General features: G+C 62.2%; 3 protein-coding genes across 5 annotated transcripts in view; all 3 read right to left on the reverse strand.

Moving 5' to 3' along the window:
• Window positions 1–1,174: 1,174 nt before the first annotated feature.
• MCIDAS (multiciliate differentiation and DNA synthesis associated cell cycle protein) lies at window positions 1,175–6,489 on the reverse strand (the record flags this gene model as incomplete). Its single annotated transcript, XM_079798264.1, has 7 exons — window positions 1,175–1,612; window positions 1,810–1,920; window positions 2,411–2,607; window positions 3,050–3,122; window positions 5,626–5,714; window positions 5,837–5,927; window positions 6,373–6,489. The coding sequence occupies 7 exons, from the start codon at window positions 6,487–6,489 to the stop codon at window positions 1,175–1,177; spliced, it is 1,116 nt and encodes a 371-aa protein (XP_079654390.1).
• Window positions 6,490–10,551: 4,062 nt separating this feature from the next.
• Window positions 10,552–12,518, reverse strand: CCNO (cyclin O). The gene is made up of 3 exons (XM_079798622.1): window positions 12,122–12,518; window positions 11,422–11,607; window positions 10,552–11,095 (listed from the first exon to the last, which is right to left on the reverse strand). Exons 1-3 carry the CDS (start codon window positions 12,470–12,472, stop codon window positions 10,604–10,606), a joined length of 1,029 nt encoding a protein of 342 aa, XP_079654748.1. The 5' UTR covers window positions 12,473–12,518; the 3' UTR covers window positions 10,552–10,603.
• A 1,597-nt stretch (window positions 12,519–14,115) lies between these two features.
• Window positions 14,116–24,043, reverse strand: part of DHX29 (DExH-box helicase 29) — a 37,304-nt gene continuing 27,376 nt past the window's right edge. The window contains exons 15-19 of one of the 3 annotated variants that reach the window (XM_079785814.1): window positions 23,693–23,786; window positions 21,698–22,000; window positions 20,832–20,963; window positions 19,766–19,862; window positions 14,116–18,714 (exon numbers count right to left, since the gene is read on the reverse strand). In XM_079785814.1, the coding sequence (XP_079641940.1) occupies window positions 18,662–18,714; window positions 19,766–19,862; window positions 20,832–20,963; window positions 21,698–22,000; window positions 23,693–23,786 (679 nt within the window). In that variant the 3' untranslated portion in view covers window positions 14,116–18,661. The remainder of the gene's footprint in view (window positions 18,715–19,765; window positions 19,863–20,831; window positions 20,964–21,697; window positions 22,001–23,692; window positions 23,787–24,043) is intronic. The other 2 variants (XM_079785813.1, XM_079785812.1) reach the window with 2 other exon arrangements.

Genomic DNA, 24,043 nt, shown 5'->3' on the forward strand with positions numbered 1-24,043 from the left:
CGCTGAAGTTAATGCCGTGTGAACATGCCCACCCAGGAGTGACAAGCCGCGTGTTTGTTTCCTGGGACAAGGTAACGACTTTTTTCTAGTCCTGACGTGTTAACTGTATAGCTGAGCTGATAATTCTGAGCCATCCAGTGTGTATTTTAAGTTCATTTGTTAGACAAAACATGAGGAAATGTGGTCTCTTTTATCACTTTCTCCTTCTGAATGGCTAAATACAGATAACAGCACGCGGGGCGAACTGGAGGAGCCGGTTCTGCCCTGCCCAGCACCCATCACCTGAGCCCTGTGCCCAGCGGGCAGCCCCCCTCTGCATAGGGGGGGGGGGTAACAGAGCTGGGAACGCCCCAGGCTGAGCCCCAACACAAGCACCCCCACGTTAAGAACTGGGTTACAGGGCTACGCACATCATCTCACAACAGAGAAGGAAAGGAAGCCACACCAAGGGCAGCGAGAGGTCCGGGGAAGGGCTCACTAGCATGTGCGTCTAAGGTCACAGCAAGGCCTGCGTCAGGGGACGGAGCGCCCCCTCTCCCCAGGGGGTTCACACAGTTTTACTTCTGCAGAGATTTCCACACTTGGTTTCTGACCGAAAATACGAACTTTCACGTGGGCTATGCATATTCTTAAAACAGCTTCTGTTTCTTAAAGCTTTCCGTGGCTCTTCTGTTCAGACAAAGCTGTGCATAAAATCACCATAAACATTCACCACAAATGTCACAGCCTTACACGGCGGGCGGCGGGCGTCACAACCGAACGTGGGCGCGCCTGCCCGCCGGCCTGCTCTGGCGGCAGCTCTGTGGCCCTCGCAGGCAAGTGGGGGCCGGGCTCCTCCTTTCACTCCGGCAGCGGAGTCCCCCCAGGCCTGGAGCCGAGCTCACGGCGGGAGCGGCCCGGCCTGCACGCCTCCGAGTGCTTCCTGCTGAAATGACCTCGCCTCGGAGCCTCCCTCTCCCTCGGGAAGCCGGGGCGCCTCCTCCTTAGAAAACGGCCACGTGGCCGAAGCCCCCGGCTCTAAAGGCGCACGGAGACCCGCTGAGGCTGCTCCGGGCGCGCGTGTTGACAGGCGCACATCCGGGCGCGCGGCTCGCGGCGAAAGGGGCGGGGCTAGCGCTTCGGCGCCAGAACTCGGCAGCCACCAGGCGGGAGCCTCGCTCCTGGGAAATGCGGTTCAGCTGGGGACCCAGCGGAATTTGTAACCCCCGCTGGCCGTCCGGATGGTGAAGGCGTTGCCCTGGGGGAAAGAGAGGGTGCGGATGGTGCCGTGGCTGCGGATCGGGGTGCAGAAGGAGCCGCCCTCGTCCAGCTCCCCGCGGCTCAGGTCCGGCGCGCGCTGGCTGCAGTCCGTGCGCAGCCCCCGGAAGGCGCCGTGCAGGTGCCCCGGGCGGGAGGCCTGGCTCGCGGGCTCCGGCTGCAGGCGGAGGCGCTTGGGGTCGCGGCTGCGCAGAACTTCCTCGCAGCGCTCGGCCAGGTCCCGCAGGATGGCGTCCACGTGCGCGCAGTCCGGGCCCGCGGCGCCCAGCAGCTCCTCCAGGCTCCTCTTGGCCGCGGCCTTGGGCAGGCAGGGCTCGGCCGCCTCGCCCTCCGGGGCCTGCGTGATCATCAGCTTCTACGGAAGACGGAGGGGCCGGTCACAGCTGGGGGACCGCGCGGGGCGCACGGCACTGGGCGCACCTGGGCCCCCGCCGGGGACTCAGCGGGCTCCCCACGGGCCCTCCGCCCCCACCCGCCGGGCCGGACGCAGGAAGCGGGGCGGGGTGCACAGGCCATTTCCGACTGCCCGCAGCGCCCGCTCACGCCGCTTACGTCCAGCACCGACGCCAGGTGCCGGGTCCGACTGGCGAGTTCCTTCAGCCGCACGTTGCGCTCCCGGAGCGACGCGATCTCCTCCTGCTTCTGGGTCAGCGTCGCGTGCAGCTGCGGGAGGAGCCGGGTGAGGGCAGCCGCCGGCCGCGCTGCGCGAGTCCAACCCAGACCCTGACGTCCCCGCAGGAACAGGAACGGGGGCCCCGGGGCTTCACACCGGCAGAAGCTGAGCTCTCCGTGACTTTATTGAACAGAATGCGCTCTCAGCCCGCACGCATCTCCGCCGCCCTGGGCGCGGGCGGCTGCCGGCACTCCTTCCGCACCTGCCCGGCGGGGCCAGGGGAGTGTGCGGCTCAAAGGGCAGGACTGTCACGTCGAGGGGAACTGAACGGGAAGCTAATCCCGGCCCCCGAAGAGCCTCCTGAATGCCGCGGCCCCAGGAGAGCCGGGCGGGCGAGACTGTTCCCATCCGGTGGGGCTGGAAACGGAGCGGGAGCCCCGGGAGCCCCCTGGGTCCCGGTTCCGAGTCCCGACACCTGCCCTCTCCGGAGCCCGCCCCCCGCCCGCCCCCAGGATTGTGGCCGCCGGCCCGGGCCCCTACTTGGCTGTTCTCCACCAGCGCGTCCCCCAGCGCCCGCTGGTTCTGGTCGGCCACCTCCCTCCAGTACTGCTCCGGCGGCGGCGGCAGGGCCCGCGGGTCCGGCGGAGGCGAGAGGCAGGGCCCGAAGGGCAGTGAGTCGCCCGGAGAGCAGGGGAAGTCTCCGCCGGCCAGGGGAGGCGACAGCCAGGGGGACGGGTCTGCGGGAGAGCGGGGGCTGGGCGCGCAGCCTGACCCGGCCCAGCCAGTGCCGGACGGGAGCCGCCGGGCGCAGGGCAAAGCGACGCGCTCCGCATCCTTCCCCCCTGACCCCGGGGCACAAGGGCAGCGGCTCACCGTCTGCTTCCTGAGCGGGTCTCACCGAGGCCACGGGGCCAGGTCTTACCCGGTCACACACTCCGCAGCTCTGCGCACCCCCGTCCCTCCCCCGTCCTGGGCACATCGCGGAGCAGGGCCCCCTCCCAGAACCCACACGCGAAAGCTGAGAGCTATGGACCCCGCGAGTCATCTCCGTGGCAAGGCTGGGGTCCCCTAGCGTCCAGGAGCCTGGCCCTGTGTGCGCTGCCGCCCCGCCTGGACAGGCGCTGGGGTCACCGCCTTCGGAACCCCCCACCTCATCGAACTGCCCGAGACGTCACTTGCCTGCGAGGAGCTCCTCCACCGTCGCCCTGAAGTCCTGCGGGTCCCAGCCCGCCGCCGTCTGCGGGCCATGGCTCTGGGGTAAAGCGGGGGCGCGAGTCAGTGGCGCGCAGGCAGCCGCGGCGCGCGGCCCACACCGACGCTGTCCCCCCGGCGCGGCGGGAGTCTGCCCGCCCTCGCCTCCCCCCTGAAAACCAAAGCCGCACCCGAGGCGCGGGGCCCAGCAGGCGTGCGCCGCCATGGCGGGAGCGGGGACGGGCCGCGAGGGGCCAGCAGGGCGCGCACCGCGGGCGTCTGAGTCCCGCTCGGTCCCTCTGCGCTCAGCGCAGTGGCCCCGCCCCGGCCCGCGCGCCCCTCATTGGCCGGCCGCCAGCCAATCAGCGGCCTGCGCGCTCCCTGCGCCCTGGGAGCTGCGGCGCCGATTCACCCCGGACCGCGCTCCAGTCCCGGGGCCGCGGTGGGAACGCCTTTCCTGCCCGCAGCCGGCAGCTCGGGGGTCTCACAGGGCAGTGACTCGAGGCCACGTGTCCCGCCGAGGCTCGGTCGCAGCCAGACCACCCGCCCCATGAAGGAGGGGGAGGGGACGCTGGGACGTGGGGCCAGAGACGGCGCGGAGCCCCGCTGCGCTCTTTTCCTGAAAAGTCGGAGCTGACTCCCCAGAGGCGCTGCACCTCCAGCCCTGGGCCTGCGCTCCCCCGGCTCCTGCTGTGCGCGGGGCGCGGGCCGGGAGGGCCAGGCGGCCAGGCACCTCCCGTCCCCTTATTCCCGAGCATCTGACTTGATAAAACTCCTCGCGTGACGTGGGGAACGCAGGGAAGAGCCCGGAAGTGCGGCTCCGCGGCGCAGAGGGGCGGCGCTGAGAGCCGAGTTGCCGCCACCAGCTCTGCGGCTCGCGGGGGAGGCCGGCGCCCCGGGTCCTCCTTCCCTGCGCCTCCAGCCTCGGCGCCTTTCGGGGCAGCCCGGGCCCGGTGCGGGCAGGCGGGGAGCAGTGTCCGGGCGGGGTGTGGACGCCCGTGTGCCCCACCGCACTGTGGTTGATTGACAGGTTCCTTGACTCAGGCGTGGTCTCTCCCTAAAGCCCTTCGTGACGCCATTGGGGCATTTGTGAGAAGAGGAACTGACTCCCACCCCGACTCTGAGGACGGCGCCAGAGCCAGGCTCCCGCAGGGAGAGCTTGCAGACCTCCAGCGCCCCCAGCCGGAGGAGCCTGGGAACGTGAGGGGACCTTCCCCGGGTCCGCCCTTTGCATCAGCTCCGTCTTCCCCAGGAAAGTGCTGGGCCGCTTGGGCCATGGGTGTGCGCTCTGCTCTCAAATTCTGAATCTTAGCTCCCCAATTAGACAAAAACCTGCCATTTCTCCAAGTACAACAGCCTCCCCCCACACACACACACACAGACGGACACAGGGCATGCCCTCAAATGTTAGGTTCTAGATGTAAGCACAGGTCCAGCGAGGGCCTGCTGGGCTCCTGTACCTGCAAAGCGAACACTTGGAGGGAGGGCGTGTGTGGCTGGGGGGGGGGGGTGTCCCCTGAAAGGAGCCCGGACTCCTTCCGTGTTGGAGCATCTGGATCTAAACAGAACAGGGCACTGGCCTCCGCAGGGCGAGCCCGCGCTCACCTTCTGCCTGGACAACCTCTGCTCTCGGTGGCCAACCGCGCCGAGGCCCTGGGCTCTGTCCCAAGGCTACGAGCACCCAGGAGGCCTGGGAGGCTCTGCCCCTCCACCTACTCCAGCTGTGGGCCGTCCTGTCTTCTAGAGAGTCCTGTGCGAGGCCTGCCGCGGGCCGTCCCAGCCCCGATGCCAGGAAGCTGGCCTGGCACCCTCCCCTGCATGCAGCCATGGCCTGCGGGCCTGCATATCCCAGAGGAGCAGGCTGCCGCCTTGGCCAGGGCCAGGGCAGGGCCAGCCCTGATGAGCAGCACCGGGGGATGGAAACAGAAGACAGGTGTTTTGGGGAAAAGAAACAAGTCAAACGCCTCCTGGTCCCACGAGGGAAGTATCTGAGCCTTTATAGGGGAGGAAACATTTCAGAAGCGCCCAAGGGCCACCTCTGCAGAGTCTCTGGGTCCTTTGCCCTCCCTCCCCCCACTTCCTCCTAAGGTAAACCCCCTTCCGGTCTCCATCCAGAGCTCCCCTCCCGCCGGGCTCCTCCGATGCCCGGGAAGAGAATGGTGAGGGGGAGGCCGGAGGGGACCGCGGGAACCGAGGAGCCGTGTCAGATGCCCAGCGAGCCACTGTGCTCCCCGCCCCGCCCGGTCCCTCGGGGAGCCGGCACCCCTTCCGCTGCCGAAGCTCCAGAGGAGGATGGAGGAAGGACCGGAGGCCCGGAGGCCCGTCTGGAGCAGGAGCCCTGCCCTCGGGGGAGCCTGCCCTCCGGGGAGCCCTGCCCGCAGCGAGGGCAGCTCTGAGAACGCGCCGGCCGTGGAGACGCCCCGGGAGGGAGGGAGGTCTGGTTCCGGCCCCACGTCCCCTCCCCGCCGGCAGACGGGCCTGCGCTCCGCACGCAGGAGCCGGTGCGGAGACGAACCTGGGGTTGGCGCGCGGAGGGGGCGCGGGGCCCGCGAGGGCGGGGGTACCTGCGAGGCGGCCGGGTCCCCGGCAGGCGGCGCGTGGGGCCCGAGGAGCGAGCAGTCGGCGAGGTCCTGCAGGTCGATGGTGGCGAAGGCTGCACGGGCGCCGGGGGCGCGGGCGGACCGTGAGCCGCGGGACGAGGAGCCCGGGGGCCGCCCTCCTCCCGGCCGCGCGCCCACCTGCCAGCGGGGAGCCCGGGGGCGGCCGACGGCTCACCTGGCAGCGCCGCGGGCTCGGCGCCCGGGGGGTCCTCGCACGCGGACACCGGGCCGCCGCCGCCGGGGAGGAACTTCCGCGGGGGGACGAGCTGGGCGGGCAGAGACGGTGAGCGCGGGCCGGCCACGCCGCCGGGGCCCGGGGACCCCTCCCGCCCGCCCGCCTTCCCCTCCAGCCGCCCGGGGCCCGGGGACCCCTCCCGCCCGCCCACCTTCCCCTCCAGCCGCCCGGGGACCCCTCCCGCCCGCCCACCTTCCCCTCCAGCCGCCCGGGGCCCGGGGACCCCTCCCGCCCGCCCGCCTTCCCCTCCAGCCGCCCGGGGCCCGGGGACCCCTCCCGCCCGCCTTCCCCTCCAGCCGCCCGGGGCCCGGGGACCCCGCCCGCCCGCCTTCCCCTCCAGCCGCCCGGGGACCCCGCCCGCCCGCCTTCCCCTCCAGCCGCCCGGGGACCCCGCCCGCCCGCCTTCCCCTCCAGCCGCCCGGGGACCCCGCCCGCCCACCTTCCCCTCCAGCCGCCCGGGGACCCCGCCCGCCCACCTTCCCCTCCAGCCGCCCGGGCTTGCCGGGGCCCCGGCCGCGCAGCTCCCGCATCCGGTTGGGGCAGAGGCTGCCGAAGGCCCGGCGTCCCGCCGCGGCGCCCTCGCGCGCCTGCATCCCGCCTCCCGCCGGCGCCCGCGGCTCTGCAGGGTCCCGCGCGGCCGGTGGAGCCGGGGACTGGCGGTGCGGGGCGGGCCGGGGCGGGACGGGGAGGGCGGAGGGAGGACCCCGGGGGAGGGGCGCTCGCGCCGGAGGTGGCGCCGTCGGCCCCGGACAATCTGCGCGCGGGCGGAGGCGCTAAACCCGACGCGGCAGCGGCTCCCCCGGGCCCAGCGCCCTTTTGGCGGGTGTTGGCGCCGCCGCCTCCGGGCCGCGCCAAAGGGAGCGGGAGGGTCGGGTTCCTGGCGCGGGCGCCGCCTTCCCGCTCGGCGGCGGGATGAACCGCGAGGATTCTTTTCCCATTTTCTCCCCCCTCGGCCCCCCCCCCGGCCCCCCGGCCCCGAGCCGGAGCTGAACGCGTCTCCAGAGACAGCGCCCCGCAGCCTGGCCCCGCCCGCAGGGCTTCGTGGGAGACGGAGGAACACGCCCCTCGCAGCAGCCCCTGCCCCGTCCCCCGCCCCGCAGGCGCATCTCCGGTCCCGGGTGAGGGGCCTCCTGGCGGGCACCTTGGTGTGACTCATACCCGGCGGTCTTGACAGTGAACCGTGCAGCGCGGCCACAGCGTTTGGACAGGTTCGAGCCTCGGACTGACCAGAGGGCACAGCCCTCTCACGGCCCCGTGCAAGGCCCAGGTGGAGGGCAGCCCTCCCAGCACAGTTACAGCCAACAGCTGTGGTTGTGAGCTTGAACCTGTGGTCCGACCGCGTGGCCCCACGTGCCTGAGTGATGTGGGCCTGAGTTCAGGGGCATGTGGTTGAGTCGGATGGAAACCCATGAGAATGTTGTAACATCTTGACCACGCCCTTCCTTTGCCTCGTGGCATAGGCTGTAAAATAAACAGCTCACAGGCTGCGGCCCTGTCCTCTCCATCATAGAGGGCAGCTCCCACCCAGACTCAGCTTTCTTCTCTCCTCTGTCTTTCCTAAATCCTTCACCGCCCCCACTCAGGGTCACCCTTGGCCGTGCTGGCGGGGCACAGTGAACCATCCTCTTTATTTGCACCTGTTACCTGGATTAATAAACAGGACCCTCTAGCAGGGATGGAGAGTAATAACAGGACCCCAGCAGGGATGGAGAGCAATAACAGGACCCCCTAGTAGTGATGGAGAGTAATAACAGGACCCCAGCAGTGATGGAGAGTAATAGCAGGATTCCCTAGCAGGGATGGAGAGCAATAACAGGACCCCAGCAGGGATGGAGAGCAATAACAGGGGGCCAGCTCTGCCTTTGGGGTCAGTGCCTGGGGGTCAGAACCAGGCTCCACCAGGTGCATGAAGCCCAGTTTAGGGGAAACAAGGCTGACTTCAGGCGTGTTGCTGTGACGGAGTCACGTGACCGGTCGTGGCTGGATGAATTGATGCTGTTGCCTTAGGAGCCTTTCGGCTGCACCTCAACCTCCCGGAGCCTGGTCCAGGCTCTGTCTCCTGAGCAGCCCGCCACTGCCAGCCCATCCCTGCTCCCCTCCTCGCTCCAACTTCCAAGTCTGTCAAGTAGGGGGGCTCTTAGCTAGGTTTCGGGGTGATCTCTACACATGGAGACCATCACGGATTTTCCAAAACAGGCTCATTTTCCATCAGAGTTCCACATTGGGGCAGAAAAATACGGGCGTTGTCCATGAACTGTATCCTAGAGCAGCGGTCGCCAAGCCGTGGTCCGTGGATCACTGGTGGTCCTTGAGGTCCGAAAGGATGGCGACGGCTGCTCTAAGGAAACGTGTGGCACAGGACCTGGAGGAGGTGACAGACAACACGAGTCCCGCCTGGAGGGTTCTGAGCCAGATCTCACACACACACACACCTTGGCTGCGTGGAGCAACGCTGGTGAGACGGCTCCTCCCCAGGTCACTCGAAGAGCCTGTTCCCGCCGCCTCCTGCCTCCCGCCTGGCTGAGGCGGGCACTTTGGAATTTGGAGATGATAGGATTTTATCCATCTGCTTTTTTATTATTTTATTGATGTTTTACAGAGAGGAAGGGAGAGGGAGAGTTAGAAACATCCATGAGAGAGAAACATCAATCAGCTGCCTCCTGCACACCCCCTACTGGGGATGTGCCAGCAACCAAGATAGATGTCCTTGACCAGAATTGAACCTGGGACGGTGCTATCCACCTGGTTCTTACCGTCACAGACCAGCCTCTCCTGTCACCATGGGATCACCACGCCCCCTTCCCCAGCCAAGGAGGAGACCACCCTGCAGAGGTTGGCAGTGGCCTCATCAGGAGGAGGGGGTGCTGAGGGCTCAGAGTGAGGGGCCTGACTGGGGAGTGCTTGGGGGGCTAGTGAAGAGAAGTCCAAGGAGACTCTGCTTTGAGTTCGTTTGCATTTTATTTGTGCATATTGATCATGCCTTTAGACTTCCTCTAATGCAATAGAATCTCTTCTTCAACCAGACAGAAAATCTGAATAAACAGTATCACGAACAGCAGTGTGTTCACCTCCGTTGGTAACGTTTTCCTGCACCTGCTTTATCTCGGTGTGATCCCCTCCGTTCACTGTGCAGGCTGCCAGCCTCCCAGGAGGCTTGCTGTGTGCTGGGCCCCTGCCGGGGATTTGCATGGGACTTCTCATTGAACGCCGACCTCCGACCTCCGACCTCTGCCTGCAGGTAAGTGCTTCTGTTCCCCCTTTTCACAGAAGATACTTAGACCTAGTGACGAGACTTGCTTAAGGTCACCCAGCCAATGGACCCCAGTCCCCACTTGTTTAATTGGTGCTTTACACTAACTCAGCGGTCAGCAAACTCATCAGTCCACAGAGCCAAATATCAACAGTACAACGATTGAAATTTCTTTTGAGAGCCAAATTTTTTAAACTTAAACTTCTTCTAACGCCACTTCTTCAACATAGACTCGGCCAGGCCGTGGTATTTTGTGGAAGAGCCACACTCAAGGGGCCAAACAGCCGCATGTGGCTCTCCAGCTGCAGTTTGCCAACCATTGCACTAACGCCCTCACAGCCATCCCACGTGGCTTTCAACAGCCTGTTAGAGAAGCGTGCAGCCACGCCCCTTGCAGAGGCCTGTGGTGGGGAGCTGAGCAGGTGGCTGAGGGGCCTGGATGCGGAGCACCTGCCTCCTCCTCACCTCTCGCAGCCAGGGTCCCTCTCTGAAAAGGAGAGCCGCGGCCTCCTAGGATTGGGCTGAAATGAGGCATGCTGAGCACACTGCCTGACCCTAAGCACCCAGGGTAGCCATGGTTACCACGATGCCCGTTGGAGGAGCAGGTGTGAGAGAAGCCCGGCTGGGACCGGGTGCTTGCAGGTAGCAGGCTGGGTTGTGGTGGCCATCCCTGCCCTGCAAAGCCCCGATTTCCAGCCCCTGTGAGGGGCGGGGAGCGCTCCCTCCCTGTGCCGAAGGCCTACCCAGTCCCAAGGCTTCCACCCCCTCTCCGTCTAGGCAGCAGGGGCGGCTGCAGGTTCCAGGCTGCCGCACCCCCCACACCCTCCGCACCTCCGGGGTGAGCCATCCTCGTTCTGGGACAGAAGGGCTGGCGGTGGGGGGGAGGTGTCACAGGATCCCTGCCTACAAGTGACTGACTCACCTTGTAACCGGAACCAGGTCACCTGGACCTCCGGGACCTGGTGGGGTTCTTATTGATTTTTGGGAGCGGGAGGGAGGGAGGGAGGAACATCGACGTGAGAAACAGCCAGGGGTTGCCTCACAAGGGACTGCAACCCAGGTATGTGCCCCGGCCAGGAACCGGCCAGCACCTGGTGTAAGGGGGACGCTCCACCAACCGAGCCCCCGCCAGGCTGACCTGGCGCTGATAGAGATGCCAGCGGCATGGAGCTAGAGGGGGAGGACCCGCGATTGCTGCCTGTTGCCCCGGCCTTCGCCATCCTCCGGGACCAGATCGTGTCAGAGGGACATTCAGACAAACCCGGACAGAGCCAGTCAGCCAGACAGCCTGTTTATTGGGGAGAGGCGCCCCCCGGGCGCTCAGTAAAATAAATACACAACCAGACACAACCATGAGGATCCCCCAGTTTCCAGCCGCCCACTCCGTGGGCCAGTGCCGCCCGCTCTCACCGCAGAGGCCGCGGCCCCGCCAGGGCGGCCAGGCGGCCAAGGCGCCCTCACTCCCAGCCGGGGCTCCGGGACAGGCTGCTCCGGTCGCAGGCCTGGAGGCGCAGCACGTGGGCCAGGGGCGCGCCGTTGATGGCCACCAGGAGCCGCAGCTGGGCCAGGCAGTCCTGCAGCTCGGGCTCGGGGTGCCCGCCCAGGCGCAGGTCCACGGGGCGCGGGAGCCCCAGCAGCCGGTCGGCCAGCGCCAGGCAGCAGATGGCCAGCAGGGAGGGGGCGTAGCCGCTGAAGGCGTAGTCGGCCAGGCTCAGCTCGGCCACCGCGCGCGCCAGCGCCTGCGCCTCCAGCGCGTGCGAGACCGGGGCCTGGCCGGCGTCCACGCGCGCGTGCGTGAAGTGCTCCAGGAAGAAGCTGAGGGTGGGCGCGCCCAGGCTGAAGCCCAGCTTGTGCAGCACGATGCGCTCCAGGTTGCAGAGCTGCTGCCGCGAGAAGGCGCCGCCGCACAGGCCCAGGAGCTGCTCCACGCGCGGCGGGTGCACCTCCACCTGCAGCACAGGCCGCTCAGCCCCCGCCGCACCCCAGCCTCCACCCGGGGGAAACCGGGCCCCTCCCTTGTGCGGGATGGCCGTGACTTCCACCTGGGTCACCTGGCCGTGCGCCCAAGGCCTTCTCTAACCACGTCCCGCCGAGAGACGGGCGAGGAAGCGGAAGGGGCTGCAAGTGCACGAGCCGCGGGGACGCGCGCAGCCCAGCTCTGGGGGGCGGGGCGGGGGGCGGAGCCAGGGCCGTGGGGTGTACCGTGCGCCGACGTCTGCCGTGCGCGCCGGAGAGAGCCCAGAGCCGGGCGGCCCCAGACCCCGCGGGCAGGTACCTGTTTGCAAGCGATGAGCAGGGACGTGACCCCGAGCAGCTGGAAGCAGTCGGCAGCCACCGGCGTGGTGGCGAGGAAGCGGTCCAGGGTGTTCACCGCCAGGCACAGCGACTCGAAGGAGAGGCCGAAACGGCGGTGCACGGGGATCAGCCAGCTGAGCAGCTTGCAGCGCGACTCCGCGGTGACCTGCCGGGAGGGGAGGCAGGGGCTGAGCTGGGGCGGAGAGGGGCTGGGGAGGGGCCGAGCCGAGGAGCCCGGGGGCTCCCGTCCCCCAGGAGGACGAGGAACGAGCTAAATGCGTGTGAACTGGGAGGTGCGGGCGGAGCCGCTGCGAAAAGGGTCGGCTGGGCGCCCGGACCCGCCCGGCGCTGTGCCGGGAGCAGCAGGTGCCGCGCCGCCGCTCGGCACTCCGTGCGGCCCGGCCCCCGCCTCGCAGCTGAAGAAACGGCTCCGTCGGGATTGGCGAGCAGCTCGCCGGGGCCGGAGCCGGCCGACCCCACCTGCGCACGGTCTTCATTCCGCTGCCCCTCTGCGCCCGCCACCCAGATGGAGACCGAGCGGGTGCCCGGAGCCGGCTCGGCCCCTGCGCTCCGCAGTCACTGCGGCCCCTTCCCTGGGACGGGCGGGGCGGGGCGGGGCCGGCTGGGGGAGGACCCGGTTGGCGGGGGCCAGGCCCGCGGAGGGCTCCACCGACGCTCACCTGCGGCTGCCGCGCCAGCGCCTCCCGCGCGTGGAAGTGACTCTCGCGCGCCCTGCGGAAGGCGTAGCAGCTCTGCCCGTAGTCGCGGAAGGTCCGCAGGTCCAGCTGCACCGGCTGCGGGGCCAGGCCTCGCGCCCGGGGCGCCGCGGGGCTGCCTGCGCCGTCGGAGCCGGAGCGGGGGGACGCGGACAGGTCGCCGACGCCCGAGTCGCCGGGGGGTGAGCGTGGGCGCAGGGGCTGCTTCCTCCGAAGGCGCGGGCGCCCGAGCTTCTTCACCGGGGCGCCCGGGTACCGGTCCTTGTCCCCTCTCCCCGCCCCGGCGGCGGGGCTGGCGGGGCACGGGGTCACCATGCTGCGGCCGGGGCCGCCCGCTGCTCTCGGGCCGCGGCGGGCAGGAGGCGCGGGAGGGAGCGAGCAGAAGCCGGGGCCGCGGGGCGGCGAGGCCCTAAGTACGGCCCGCGCCTCCCTCCGCCACGCCCCCCGCCCCTCACTGGCTGGGCCCGCGGCCGGGAGCCGGGCTTTCCCGGCCAAACGACCGCCAGCGCCGCCCGGGAGCCGAGGAGGAGGAGCCGCCGCGCCGCGCACCTGCCCGCGCGTCCCGCGTTACCCGGGCAACCAGCGGGGTCGCGGCCGGAGGCGCCGGCAGGGGCGGGAGCGGAGGCGGAGCGGAGCGCCAGGTGAGCGCCGCGTCCCGCGGAGCGGCTCCGAGACGGGGTGGTCCAGGGCACCTCCCTCCGGGCCCGGGTCTGGCCCTTCCCGGGGGTCGGCTCCCGGTGGGGTTGGTAAGCTCCGCCCAGGAGCCCCGCACGTGGAGCGGCGACAGGCCGTCGGCGGGAGTTTTCTGCAGGAACCGCGGGAGCAGGGCCCGCAGTTCCGATCCGCGGCGCTGGTTCGGTGAAGGCAGGACCCGCGTAGCCTGGTCCGCGCCGGCGCCGGCTCTGCTGGTCTGGCGGCCGGTCCAGCCTCGGAGCCTCGGGCAGCGGTCTCCGCACTTTGCGCCCCGCGCCCGGGGGCGCAGCGGTCGAGAAACAGCATGGCCCGAGGGCGGCATCCCCGCTTCACCGGGTGGCCGGCACCTCCTCCCCGGCCGGCCTTTCCTGGCTCCTCCTGCTTCCCGTCCGGAGCCTGCGGAGGGGCCGGCTCCTCGGAGGAAGCGACCCGCCCTGCAGAAGCGCAGGGGCTCAGAGCTGCAGGGGTGGGGGCCCCGGGCGTCCGGTGCCAGAGGGACCACTGCCCCCCCCCCCCCCCCCCCGGTTCCCTGGGCCCCGCTGGCTTGGTCCGCCGCTTCCCGGCCTGGGAGAAATTGGACCCTTTGGGAGACGGGCTCTGGCGGCCCAAGTAGCACCTGGGAGCCTTACAGGCGTGTCCCAGGCAGAGAGCCCACCCGCAGGGGCCTCCAGGAGCCGCTGGGCCTTCCTCACCCCTCCCAGAAAAAAGGCTGCCAGTTGTAATCCAAGTGTAAATCTCTGCCCCCGCCCCCCCCCATGTAGTGGCTTGAGGTGGTACCTTCTGGAGAGGCAGCTGAAAGAAAAAGGACCACCTCGGGCTCTGACCGAGTGGATTGTAACGAGAGGAGCTAAGAATCGCCTGTATTTCACACAGCTGCCCCGGCTCCCTCCTCTCAGGCTGTTGTGGGGAACCTGGGAGGGAGGCACCCTTAAATCTGTGAGGAGGTCTGCTGAGGAGGAGAACCCGGGATTCTGACTTTCCCACGGCGGGTGGCCAAGCGGGACAGTGGGAAGAAGCACTGACCCCCCACGGGGCCTTGGGGGGGGGCGCTCCCTGTCCAATGCAGGTGTTAGTACTCGCCTGAGACCAGTGCTGCCTGCCTGCTGTGGGTGTAAGCGCAGTCCTGGTGAATGTGAAATGGGGGGGGGGGGTCACTAAAGCTGTCCTTGGGTGGTGGGCACTGCTCCCCCTGAAGAGCGAGAGCCCACACAGCACAGCGTGCCATCGTTGTCGCCACCTGTGGGGGAGGCTGGGGGGACCTTGTGGGAAAGGCCTTGCTCCCCCAGAGTGTGCTTGTGGCTGGAGTTAACCCCCACAGGAGCTGTCTTCCAGGACAGAGACGCTGGTTATATGCTCTTTGCTTTGTTGCGCTTCGCAGATGTTTCGTTTTCACAAACTGAAGGTAAGACCTTTCAGCAGCAACAAGATGACCACTCGGGCGGGTGCGAAACAGCCTTCAAGGCCGCGTGGCCCTGCCTCAGAGCGGCCAGCCCAGTGGGGAGGCAGACCGCTCCATGTTTTCAATGATTAAAGGGCGGTGAGGATTGTGATAGAGGACCTCCTCGGTGTAGGGTTGACATAAAATACAGGACACCTGTTAACTCAAGTGAGCCATTGAGAACAAACGTTTAGTATGTCTCAAATACTGCATGGGACACATTTGTACTAAAATTACGTTTTTCTGAAATTCAAATACGGCCTGGGGCATACTTACACCCAGAGTCTCTGTTGTGTAGCTGACATTCGAACGTAACTGGGCCTCCTGGCACGTGGCAGCCCCACCCGGTGCCCTCGGAGCCTGGTAGAGCCGCTGGCCCGGACGGGGTAGGGTTCCCAGCGCGGTGCAGGTTACGCTAACACAGAGGGTGGGATGGAAAGAAGAGGAGGATCTGGTGGGAGTTTTCTGGTAGAGGAAGGGGATGTGGGAGGGTCTGGAAGCATGGGTCCTGCAGCCTAACCTGAACACGGGCCTTGGGAGGGGAGGGGAAGGAAGTAGGGAGATAATAGCTAATCCTCATACAGCTTACTGTGTGCCGGTACTGTTATGCTCTTTATGTGTATTGGACTCATTGAATCTACAAACTATGCTATGAGATTGATTCTATATTGTCCCCATTTTACAGAAGAGGAAACTGAGGCTTAGAGAGGACAAGTAATTTGCCCAAGGGCATGCAGGCAGTAAAGGGCAGAACTGGGTTCACTTAGCCAGCCGGCTCTCACTGTGCAAGTCCTGAAACCCCAAGATCGCAGAGCCTTGTTAGCTACAGTAAATGTCTGGACTTACCCCGAAGCCACGGAGGAGGCCAGACCCCAGGGGAGAGCTGATCTGTCCTTTGTTTTTCAAGATCCCTGTGGCTGACCAGCGGGAAATGGGGTGGAGGGGGCAGGACTGGAGGCCGTCTGGGTGCAGTACTTGTGGCATGAACAACGCGGCCCAAGTTAAGGCTTTTTATTTGCCCTACGAAAGGTCTTTAAAATTAATTCCTGTTTTCTAATCTCTCTGGGACCTGGGCCCAATGCACCTTAAAGGCAGTAGGTAAACCTAAAACACTTAAAAAATGTCAAACCTCATTAAACCCAGGCTTCTCTACTGAAAGCTGCTTAGCCCCGGCCCTGCTTCATGTCAGGTGCGGGTTATGAAACCTGCCAGGAGTTAATATCATGGAACCAAAGTTGCCTTGCTTTTTGTTTTGTTCTTTTCCAGTTTGGCACTTCCGTTTCAGCCGAAAGCAACCAGCGGGCGTGAAGCAGGAAGAATGCGCTTGCGGACAGCACCTTTTCTATCAAACAAAGCGAGTAGGTTGCTACCTAGATGTGGACAACTTTGTTAGCGCCTCACATGATCCTTAAACTCGGGTTTGATTGCCACTGAAAACTATTTACTTAAGACTGAATTTTCTATGTATGTATTTAAGTGCCTAAATCGAGAAATGTTTAAGGTACTTGAAGTCAGACTAGTTTTGCTGGTATTTAGTAAAACAAAGGACAGGAATTTTCAGCACCTTTTTAAAGCAGACATCTGACTTACATGTCTAAATGTCCACCCGAATCCACACCTGGGGAAGGCCATCTTTGTTACCTGCCTACCTGCTGCTTTGCCAAGTTCATCAAGGGTTCAGCAGACACACTCAAGACCATGGCTCCTCCCCGCCCCCTCCACACACACTTCCTCTCCAGGCGCACACACCTGTGGCAGTCTGCCTGCCACAGGTGGTGTCGTGTGATCACAGGACCCTCAGCTCTGGAGCCAAACTCCTTGGGTTCGAATCCTGGCTTTAGAGCACCCAAGCTCCATAAGCTTGAGCACGCTCCCTGACTCCACACGCCTGCTTTCCTCGCTGTTGGAGACGTGGGTAAGTGTCCTGTGAGGTACTCCTGAGGGTTCGACAAGGAAGTGACGTGCTCAGCGTGGTGCGCTGCTGCAGTTCTGCTCTGTTCAAGCAGAGAGAGGTCTCCTTTTGGGAAGAATACGTGTGCTCAGTTTGTTGTGAATCAGTTATTGGTTAGCAGACGAGGACTTTAAAATAATTGTAAGTAGCCCTAACCGGTTTGGCTCAGTGGATAGAGCGTCGGCCTGCGGACTCAAGGGTCCCAGGTTCGATTCCGGTCAGGGGCATGTGCCTTGGTTGCAGGTACATATCCAGTAGGGTGTGCAGAAGACAGCTGATCAATGTTTCTAACTCTGTATCCCTCTCCCTTCCTCTCTGTAAAAAATCAATGACATATATTTAAAAAAAAATAATTGTAAGTATGTTAAAGAAAATACAGGGCAAGGTGGGTAAAATGGACAAAAAGAAGAACTGCATCAGAGAATTGAAATCTATAAAAAATAATCAAATGAGCATGTCATTGAAAACCGTAACACCTGAAAATAGCACTCACTGGATGGCTTCAACAGCAGCCTGGTTCTAGCAGAAGACAGCACTAGTGAACGCCAAGACAGATCAACAGAGACTGTCAAACCCAAATCAGAGAGAACAATGAGGGGAGGGGAAGCAAAGAACATACAGCAACATGCATGACTTTGGTGTTAGACCTCAGCCTCTCCATCTGCCTGGCCCATGGCCTCTGTTCTGGCCCCGTTTGCCTAGGTAAGCATGTTTAGTCAACCATTTCAATGGGACGGTCTCTTTCATTCCAAGAGCCCATGGTCACATGAATGCAAAAAGCACCCTCTCTCCACCTTATCTGCTGCCTCCCCACGGCACTCAGTGTGGCCGGGAAAGCCTCAGAGCCTTTCCGGGCTGGCGCCTATCTTCTCCTGCAGTCCTTGGTGGGGTCAGGGTTAGGGGCTGGCTGATGTGGTCCTCACTCTCTGCTATTTCTCTTCTGTCTGCAAATGAGCGAGGGTCTTGCCATCCTGAAACGCCTATTTCCAACCTGTTGTTTCTTCATCACGTCTGTAACTGGCACGCTACCTGGTGCCCACCTTTGTGTTTTTATTCACTCCCTGCCAGTCAGGCTGTGTGACTGCAGGGAGGCAACCAGCAGGCCTCAGGTGCCGGCTCCGAAGGCCTGCTCGTGGGTGGGCTCTGGGTGGGAGCGGGAACTTGCTCTGGAGGCGCCCCTAGTTTTCAGGTGCCTCTTCTGCCTGCTTGGGGCACTGAACGTTTCCTTTCCTCTGGGGTCTGGAATTCCCAGAGCTACGGCTTTGGTCTTTGAGCCCGAGGCGGGCTTCCCGGGCAGACACTGCATGTGGAGCCTCTGCGGGGTTCCTCAGCTCCACGTGCCGTGGCTTCTCCCTCGTGGTCCTGTGGTGGATCCTCTCTCGTCCTCCAGCGAATCGCTGAGTGTGTGGGTGGCTGTGGGACCTGACAGTGTCCCTCCTGACACCCGGTTCAAACTGCTCCCAGAGGCTGAGCTGCTCACTAACCCAGTGGTCTATCTGTCGTGATCTTCCTCCTCTCCCACCCCCGTGTTCATCCGGCAGGCCTTACCGAGTGCCTGTGGGCCACACTGTGCTCCTGCACGTCAGTGTGTTGCGAGCAGCAGGTGATCTGCGGGGAAGACAGGAAGCAGGTGGTCCTGACGGTCCACGCTGACGGCGTCCTGTGCAGTCTGCGGCATTCATGGGGCGATGTGCTTCAGAACGGGGCGTGTGGTCAGGAGGGAGGCTGTTTGGTAAGAGCAGCAGCAGTGCCCCCAGCAGAGACCAGCTCGTGCAGATGTGTGAAAGCCCCTGGGCCCTGGCCGTGTGGCTCGTTGGCTGGGTGTCACCTGTACACGGAGAGGTCTCCAGTGCGACTCCTAGTCATCCGATGCCCAGTAGGGGGCGTGCAAGAGGCAGTCCCAGCAGCACCACTACTTGCGAGTTTGGACCCGCTGGTGTCCATGAACAGTGCCTTTCTTCAGCTTTATTTTGAGTGTCGAATCTTAAACACCCACTTCTCCCGTTGTTCCTTCTGGGATTTGCTGCCAGCTGGCGTGGAGCTCATTTTCTCTACGGGGTCAAGAAGTCTAAACACTCCAGGCGGCAGTGACTGAGGGAGGATGCGTGGGGACCCAGGGATGGTCATCACTGAGGCACACACACTGCAGACACGGCCCTGCCCGAAAGGCACACATGGTGTGGGAGACAGGGGTGGCACCAAAGGGTTTATTGTAAATGTCGTGGCAAATACACCAGGAAGAACTGTCATGAAAAAGGAACTAGAAAATTACGCGTGTAAAGGCTGTGCTTCTCCCGCCACCTCTGTCGTGGCGAGCACCGCGGTCTACGTCCTGAAGACCTCACGGGACGATCCGTGTTCACATCACTTCACGACTGGGTCTTCATCTGACATTTAAAGCAGTTAACCATGAACTTCCGTTTCAGTTATTCTCTGTTTTTATCAATTCCGTAATGATCTGTAGAATCTTGTCATCTGAGTGGGAGAAAAAAACCATGAGCAAATTCATCACTGGCTAGTTTTCTAATGTAGCCACAGGTAAACCACAGGTGTCCCTCGTTAAAAACGCCTTTACATTAGAATACAAAACCAACACCAGCAATAGTCACTGTAACCGAGACACCACGTCCTGTCGCCCACGAGCACTTTCCTTACTGCGGTGCTTCTGCCTGGACAGAAGGAGGCGAGGCCGGAGGAGGCGATGCACTGTCAGTCCTTCATGAGGAGCTACGGACGCACCGATCCCCACGACCAGGCCGCCAGCTGCTCCCCGGCTCAGCGTGGAAGCTCCACGCACAGATCCCCACGACCAGGCCGCTAGCTGTTCCCTGTGTTCCCCGGCTCAGCGTGGAAGCTCCACGCACAGATCCCCACGACCAGGCCGCCAGCTGCTCCCCGGCTCAGCGTGGAAGCTCCCATGTGGAGGAGCCAGAGGGCGGCCGTGGCTCCTGTTTATCCCAGGACATGGCACGTTCACAGGGAAGCCCCACAGAGGTGTCAATGGGACCTGACAGACTCGCCACACGAGGATCCACATTCCAGCGAAGGAGACAGACAACAGCGGCCCCGTTATTTGCTAAGGAGGTTTTGTTAACAGCTGCTCTCCCAGCAGCTGCTCTGATGCTGTGACTTCCAAGACTCCCAACCACTCTCCAGACAGCTACAGTGATCGGGCGCAGACTGAAATTCTCTGTTATACTAGGCGCTTCAATACGAGAAGGCGCTGGGGTCGATGGATGCAGCAGGAATTCTGATAACGGGGCCCAGGGCCTGCCAGTGAGGTTCCTGGGGAGAGGTTCTGGGGGTTCAGAGGCATAAAAAACAGCTCACGTGATACAAGGGGAATCGTTACCCAGAGAATAAGTAGGTTTGAACAACTGCTGATGAGTCAGATGGAATTCAGCATTAAATAAATTTTATTGAACAATTTTTAATCACCTGGAATTTAAGACTTCAACGTGCCACCCCGTGCATGCCATTACTTAAAAGTACACCGTTTCCTACCTACGTTAAATCAAACACTTACTTTCAAGGGACATCTTAGGATTTTCCAGCTTTTTTCTTAGAACTGAATCAATGAGAACTCTCAGCTGCTTGAAAATGACGGCTATCTTTACAGGGGCCTGTTGAGAGGAAGTGATAAATTGGACAGAGTTAATCCCGGGAGCGTGAATGTGTCTACATAAATCAAGATAAGCACGTATACCTTCCGCTCTGCTCAGCACATCCTGACTTTACCAGAGAGCATCATGGGGAAAACACAGGCAACTACTTCCTGTGGCTAACCTAGGCAAACTTCAGTTTCCTTGTTAAGTATCCATAAACTTGACGGGAATTTTTTTAAAAACTGCTTTACTGAGTGAGGCACAGTTTGCAAACCATCAAGGTTCACTCGCTGTTGAGGGCACTATTCAGTGATGGCGGTGAGCACACAGCTGCGCTGCTGTCACCAGGGTCCCGCGGCAGGACATCCCCCGCCTCGGCCTCGGCGAACACTGCACACCCTCCCTGGGCTGCATTAACACGTACTGGTCTCTCCAGTCTCAGACAAACACTGCCTGGCACAGACGGAGAAGGTAACTTCATTTACACTGGTCAATGTTGACGGGGTCACAGCGAAGTAACCTACTGCTGGTGGCATTGGTAACCCCCCGCAGTGAAAGCTCTGCACTGTCTTTTCCCAGGGGGTACAATGCAGTGGGAGGAGCGTGCGGCCGAGGACCAGGGCTCCGGCCTAAACCTTCTCTACGGCACCATCGTGCCCCCCAGGGCAGTCACTGAGCTTCTCCGAGCTCCAGTGCGGTCCTCAGGAAGGGGACGGACTGGCACGGCGAGGAGGTGAGCTCCCAGGCTCATCCACGTAAAGGTAACCAGTGATGCGCACAGCCCGCCACTGTCATCGTCACTGATGACACGCGCAGTCTGTGATGGCAACGGAACCTGATTTTCAAACGTCACAGATTTAAAGCCATACAGACAGGATAAAATAATCTAAGTCAAATCATAGGGAAAATGCCAAAACTTAAAAAAGAAATCCACCTCAATGGCCCAGAAGAGGACCGGAGGGTGAGCAGCGCATCGCGGGGGCGTACCTGGAAGTGGATCCAGCCGTCCACGGAGAGGAGCCGCTCGCGGTGCTGCACCTCGATGTCGCCCCCGAAGAGCAGCACGGGGAAGGGGCTGATCAGCGTGGTCTCCCTCAGGTACACGCGGGCATACCTGACCTGCCGGGAGGAAGGCGAGTGTCACAGCTCAAGCCAGGAATCGATGCACCTGCTTCCCATGAGCCTTTTCTGCCACGTGGGACACGTTTTCAGGTGTAAGTTTTATAAAGCTACATGTTCACATTCTCATGAGCGTAATTTGCCAACTGTATAGTCATCGCCATCACCACCTGTGCACTTAGCCCCTTAAAGACATTTTAACCATTACCTGTAAGGCCGAGTTATACAGGGCAGGCAAAAGTAGGTCTACAGTTGTGCGTAGGCGAATCACAGGGCTTATTCTTGTGTTCTTATTACTCATTGTAGTGTTTTCCATTCAAACTGTAACCCTACCTTTGCTCCAGCTGTGTGCCTTGAATAAATGAAACTACCAGCGAGCAATTTTATAAGGCTAATGCTATCAAACAATTAATAATGCAAAAATAAAATTATGATTAAGTTTCAATGTTCAGCGAATGCCATCATTTTACATGTAAGGCCGATGGTATGTTGGGAGTTGTTTAAGCCAGCACTTGAAATTCTGGATCCTTCTTCTTGAACAAGCTTTGCTCTTGTCTTTATTTCAAGTAGAAAAGATGATGATCACGTAGAGCCTTGATGTTTTCTTTCATTAATGACTAAGAAATCAACAGCTCGATGTGAGAACCCAATATCACACCTGCTGGCACCCTAACTTGTTCCGAGTGACTCCAGCACAGCACCCTGCATGCTGGCGTTTAGGAACGAGCACCCACCTTCTCCTGGTATAGGAGCCACCCGTAGGTCTGCAGGTCCCGGTTCACGGAGGACGGGTGCACCTGCGCCTTGCCCTGGGCCGTCTCCACCACGCAGGCCAGCTTCTCGGTGATGTCCACGGACTTGGCGCAGAGGATCTTGCCCACGCTGTCCGAGAGCCCCGCGGCCAGCACGGCCTTCAGGAGGGCGACTTCTGGGAAGGACAGGGTCTGGGTGGCCTTGCTTCCTTCCCAGCCGTTAGAGGCGGTGGACGCCGAAAACCCTGCTGCCTTCACCAGCTTGATCAGCTCCTGCTTCACGTCCTAGATCGGTTTCGGTGGAAAGGAGACGAGATCAGACCTGATTAAAATAGAGACACTGCCAAATAACCTTGGAACTTACATTCCTGTTTCCTATTAAAGCTGGGAAGATGCCAGATGCTGGTTTGTTTGCTGCAGCCCAAATTAAAGCAGGAAGAAAAAACGATCCTGGAGAGTCAAGCATTGCTGAGGCATCTGTTACCACCACCCTGGGACCTGAGTCATGAAACACACGCATATCTGCCTGGGACTGTCCCCTTCGTGCGTGATCTCCCTCTGATGTCCCCGTGAGGACGGCCACACAGAGAACGGGAGGGAGAACCAGAGGAGTCCGGCCCTAACTGCACAGGCCCTCCTCCTGTCTCTGGGAACCTCACCTCCTTCCCCAAGAACCTCGATCAAGTTTATGGATGGCAACTTCCTTTCACCTAAAACTGTGGCCTACCATCTTCTCCTACCTTTGATGGCGCCAGCCAGCTAAAATGCTACGGAAGATGAGCACTTTTCAAAGCAAACAGGGTACGCGTGACTAAACGGTGACGTTACATTTAGGATTTCCTTTAGGGTTCCTGTTTGGGTCCAAGGGACTTTGCTTCTAGGGAGGAAAGATCTACAGACAGCTGCTGTCCCAGCAGCCCTGGCGGTGAAGGAAGGCTCCTGGGGGAAGGAGGCTGAGGCGTGGACGAGACTAGGGAGTGCTGCGGGCTCCCGCCCCCGAGTCCCCAGCCTGGCTCTGGGCTGTGGCTTCAGTGACCCCTTTCTCTGCTGCGAGGACAGGCTTATTCCATGGAGGGAAGTCCCCGCTGTCACCCCCGCAGTGAGGTCACAAAAAGTAACGGGTCAGATTACTGGGAAGAAAGTGTTTTGTAACCTTTTACCCTATGAGCATAGAACGGATCAGGTGAGGCAGACCCACAGGTTACTTTCTTGATACCTTTACGGGCGCCTGCACCACACAGCATTCCCCAAGCGCCAGGAACAAAGAGGTAAGCGTGCGGAGCCCTGCCTGTCAGGACCACCTGTTTTTCACTCACTGCACACGTCCTTTCTGTCCTCCCACAGTCCGCCTGAGCCTCTGCTGCTCAGGACAGTCGCCAGGCCCTTCCCAAGAGCAGACTGACAGGCCTGCTCACAACCAGCGGCCCCGCACACGCTGCCCCGATGCCTCCCCAAGGACAGCACCCCACGCTGCAGCCAGGGCGCTGCTGACATGCAGGAACGGGTGAGATTTCCCTTAAAGGAACCAGAGCTCTTAGGAAGGTGAATGCTTCCTAGCCCGGAGCATAAAAAGCACATGTCGTCCCCAAAACAAGGAAGCACAAAGCCTGCTGGGAAACCTGAAGGGGCGCCCCTCACTGTCCAAAGGAGACAGTCTGGTTAAAAAGTACCCAGAGGACTGAGCACACGAATCCCTGTAGCCACCAGGCTCCTGACTTCTATGGAGACACACTCCCCGACACATGACTTTATGGAGACACACTCCCCGACACACGTGGGAATGCTGGGCATCGACTCGAGATGGAAACTGCCCGGTGGAGGGGAAGCAGCCAGCACTCACCCTCGTTTCCCGGTACAGCCGGTGCCGCAGGGCACCCAGGAACGGCTCGGGGAGTGCCCAGCACTCGCTTAGGCATTTCTTCTCCCAAAACACAGGGTCCGTCAGCCACGGCCTGAGCCAGACCTGCGGGGACTCACCTCCAGGGTGAGCAGGGACGTTCTGCTGAGGAAGTTCCTCCGGCAATAAGCCACTTCAGAGCGAGGGCCGCCTTCCTGCTGCGCCTTCTTCCACCTTCAGAACAAAATGACCACAGGGCACGTGTTCTCCCTGCAAACTCTCTGTCAGAGGAACTGATCAAAGTGTCTTTAAACTAGAACCATTTAAGAGGAGGAGTCTTGCTTGTAGGAGCCAACAACTGTATTTAAGAATTTTGACCGCCCGGCTGGCGTGGCTCAGTGGTTGAGCCTTGACCTATGGACCAGAAGGTCACTGGGTTCGATTCCCGGTCAGGGCACAGGCCCGGGTTGTGGGTTTGATCCCCAGTGGGG

Source organism: Cnephaeus nilssonii (assembly GCF_951640355.1).
Source record: "Cnephaeus nilssonii genome assembly, chromosome: 2".
Classification (NCBI taxonomy): domain Eukaryota; kingdom Metazoa; phylum Chordata; class Mammalia; order Chiroptera; family Vespertilionidae; genus Cnephaeus; species Cnephaeus nilssonii.